Here is a 3,419-nt window from a genome sequence, read left to right on the forward strand (position 1 = left end):
GAGCAAGAGATGCAACCTCACGTGTGTGAATGAGGACAGGGAGAGTCCTTGGGTTGCGTCTCCCTCTCACTCTCTCATGAGCAAGGGATGGAGGCTGATGCTCTTCTCGCGAGCAGCCTTGGTTGTGAAGCTCAGTCACGAGCAAAACAAAGGGGGGGAGGGAGAGGAGGGGAGGGCATATTCTCTGTCGTCTTTTCTGTTGGAGAACGAGGGGACGGGGAAAGGAATCCATGTAGATTCCATCTAATAAAAACAAAAACGACCCAATTATTATGAGACCATTAGACCATTATCTTCATTTGAGAGAAGACGGGCCATAATTCAAGACTTTCATGTGGGTCAACTAGGCGTGGGTTGAGGTGAATTGTCTACCCCTGGTTCGCCAACAAGGGTACCTAGTTCACCAACAGGATCCAATTAACCCTGAAAGATGCGTATTCTTTCGACTATAGATCCCAAGGTAGTGACGAGGTGACAATCTCACCAAGAGCGTGGCGGCTTGCATGGCTAGGTGATCACGAGGAGTCTTGAGGGTCAAGAGAAGGAAAAAACCACTTCCTTGGCAATAAAGGCACACCCTTCTTCATAAATTGCAGCCCAAACTGTAACTAAAAAGGGAAGGAGATTTCTATTTGTAAACTGCTACGAACTTCCTTTATTTTTATTTTTTAATTTTAGCAAAACTCACAATTGTGAGTGATTGTAAGTAGGCGGTTCAATTTTTTTTAAAGGAAAAGACCAGGAGAATCGAGGGAGATTCTCCCGCGAAGCTATATAAAGGAAACAACCCGCAGAGAGGTCAATTATATTATATAAGTATTAAAGGTAAGCTTTGGCTATGGATAGGCGGCAGCGGCAGCAGCACGTGGTGGCGGTGCCATTGCCGGCGCAGGGGCACCTCAATCCGCTCATGCGCTTCTGCAAGCTGCTGGCCGCGCAGGGGTTTCTCGTCACGTTTGTGAACATAGACCCCATTCATCACAGAATTGACGAGGTGAGAAATGGAGGAGTTGCGGACGCAGATGCAGACATGGATGGGGCTCATGACTGCATCCGATGTGACCACATTCCCATCGACAGCCTCAACCTCGCCAATGACTTCCGTGTCTCCTTCGAGGCCTTCTTCGAAGCCCAAAACAGCATTGCCCCCCACCTCGAAGCCCTTCTTTCCCGCCTCAACCGCCTTGGCCCCCCTGTTACTTGCCTCATGTCTGACATTGGCATGACTCTCCCCACACAGAATGTTGCAGACAAGTTCAACATTCCCCGAATCGTGTTTTACCCGAACTCCGCAAGTTTGCAGCTTTTTGTTAGCTATGTCATCCAAGGACGGCGTACCTCTGCCAAACAAGGTACCTCTCTCTCCCCTCCTCTCTTTCACGCGCACGCACACACACACACACACACGCACACACACACACACACACACACACACACAAGGTTATTTCCGTATTCATGTCTTATGCCAATATGTCTGTGCGTTGCAGTACTTGAGGGTTTGAAGAGATCGAAGACGGAGGCATTTTGCGATGGAAGCACACTACCTGGGCTGCCAGCTTTGCTCAACACAGATTTACCAGATTTCGCTCATGTGGTAGATGATAATGTCTTCATGTGGAGGTTTATCTCACAAACATGGCAGCAATCTGAGAGCTTTGCGCATGCAATGGTCATCAACAGCTTTGAGGAACTCGAAGCCCCGACATTCAAAGCCCTGTCAGAAGGTTTTCGCCTTCCTGTTTATGGGATAGGCCCCTTGGTAGAGCCTCTTGGCAAGGAGACTAGCTTATGGAAAGAGGATGAAGGATGCATTGCTTGGCTTGACAAGCAACCATCTCTCTCTGTTCTTTATATATCTTTTGGTAGCATAACGATTCTGTCGCAATCGCAATTCGACGAGATAATGGCCGCTCTGATCGCGAGTGCACAACGCTTTCTGTGGGTCTTTCGCCCCGATCTTGTCAAAGGGGTAACTTCCAACAGTGGTAGCTCTGCATTTGATGTTATCATGGATCAATGCAATGGGAGAGGATGTGTAGTTGAGTGGGCGCCGCAACTTCGTGTTCTGGCACATCCATCCGTGGGCGGCTTCCTCACCCATTGTGGATGGAATTCCGTCCTCGAAGCGATTGCGCATGGAATGCCGATGCTATGTTGGCCCTATTTCAGTGACCAGACCCTTGATGCAAAGTATGTAGTTGAAGAGTGGAAGATTGGGCTACAATTGAATGAAGCCAGCAATGGTTTGGTTGAGAGGGGGGAGATTGAAAAGGTAATGAAGGCTCTCATGGAGGGAAATGAGGGAAGAACTCTGCGAGAAAATGTGTCGCGTCTGAAAGAGGTGGGTCGTCGGAGCCTTCTTCCTGGGGGCAGCTCCTACAAGAACATGGAAATTTTGATCCACTCACTAGATGAGCTACAAGCATCAAAGCAATAGTTTCATGAAGTGGGTATCTCTCCACATCATCTTTTATGTTGATTGAGTTCTTCTGCAAACATTTGAGATGGCTGTTTTTTTATCGAACAGGTTTGGATAAAGCGAACTTATTTTTTTCCGCGTCGTGATTCTGCCGGTGTGATTTGTAACTCTATTCCTCTTCCTTGAGAGCAAGTTACTGACTTCAGAGCAATATAGTCTCTTGGGATTGTTCCTTCTCTCCTCCTACGCTTTAGTGCAATACCACCCACAAATTTTCAAAATCTAAGGTGAGAAAACCTACAAAATTTCTCTAAATTCCGTGCTTTAAACTTGCAAATATCTCTGAAGATATTATGTTTGGCAACTCCAAATTTCTATAGACCAAAGTGCAATTATATTGCGTGCTTGATTTATTGCGACCTTGTCGTTCTGTGTCGAAAAGCCATTCCTTCCATCATGTTCTTGTTCTGTTGTGACAATTCCACCAAGGGCCTTCTTGCCAATGGTGTTTTGTATATATATTCCATCTTTATGTGCCTTACCTTAGCCTTGTGCCAGTTGAAAAATCAAAATAGCCGGTTGAAGGGAGGGGGAGAAGGAGAAAATTCGCTTGGAAAATTTAAGAAAATAGAAATTGCAAAAAAATCCTAGTTATTTTGAGAACTTTCCTCTTTGAATCTAAGCTACAGGGAATTTTGTATGTTTGCTTACAAAGCCAAGTCTCCCATAATTCACAAGAAGTTTTGGACAAACTCTCACAATAATTCTCACATTGTGACTTCCCTGAACATCATGAGCTTCTGTGAGGGAGGCACTGCATACCTAGCTAGGTACGATTGGGAGCAGGGGACGGCCGGCCTGGTGGGGGGCCTGGAGTCCCCTGCCCCCAATCGTACCTAGCTCTCGAGCAGAAGCTCATGATGTTATGCATCGGAAGAAAAACACTGAAAAAAACTCCGTTTTCCTACATGAGAAAATTTCTAAAACTTCTTGTGTAAGG

General features: G+C 46.3%; 1 protein-coding gene across 1 annotated transcript; it reads left to right on the forward strand.

Moving 5' to 3' along the window:
• Nucleotides 1-291: 291 nt before the first annotated feature.
• On the forward strand, nt 292-2,838 carry LOC147463516 (UDP-glycosyltransferase 85A1-like). The gene is made up of 3 exons (XM_086489501.1): nt 292-1,352; nt 1,488-2,446; nt 2,528-2,838. The coding sequence occupies exons 1-2, from the start codon at nt 839-841 to the stop codon at nt 2,435-2,437; spliced, it is 1,464 nt and encodes a 487-aa protein (XP_086345627.1). The 5' UTR covers nt 292-838; the 3' UTR covers nt 2,438-2,446; nt 2,528-2,838.
• Nucleotides 2,839-3,419: the final 581 nt, after the last annotated feature.

The sequence above is a fragment of the Adiantum capillus-veneris genome, chromosome 2, assembly GCF_014529385.1.
Source record: "Adiantum capillus-veneris isolate H3 chromosome 2, ASM1452938v2, whole genome shotgun sequence".
Taxonomy (NCBI): Eukaryota; Viridiplantae; Streptophyta; class Polypodiopsida; order Polypodiales; family Pteridaceae; genus Adiantum; species Adiantum capillus-veneris.

Excerpts from the sequence above, each read along its gene's own strand:
- LOC147463516 (XM_086489501.1), top strand. The coding sequence starts at position 839 with ATGGATAGGCGGCAGCGGCAGCAGCACGTGGTGGCGGTGCCATTGCCG. Across the intron at positions 1,353-1,487 it reads GCGTACCTCTGCCAAACAAG|TACTTGAGGGTTTGAAGAGA; the intron begins GTACCTCTCTCT and ends TGTGCGTTGCAG.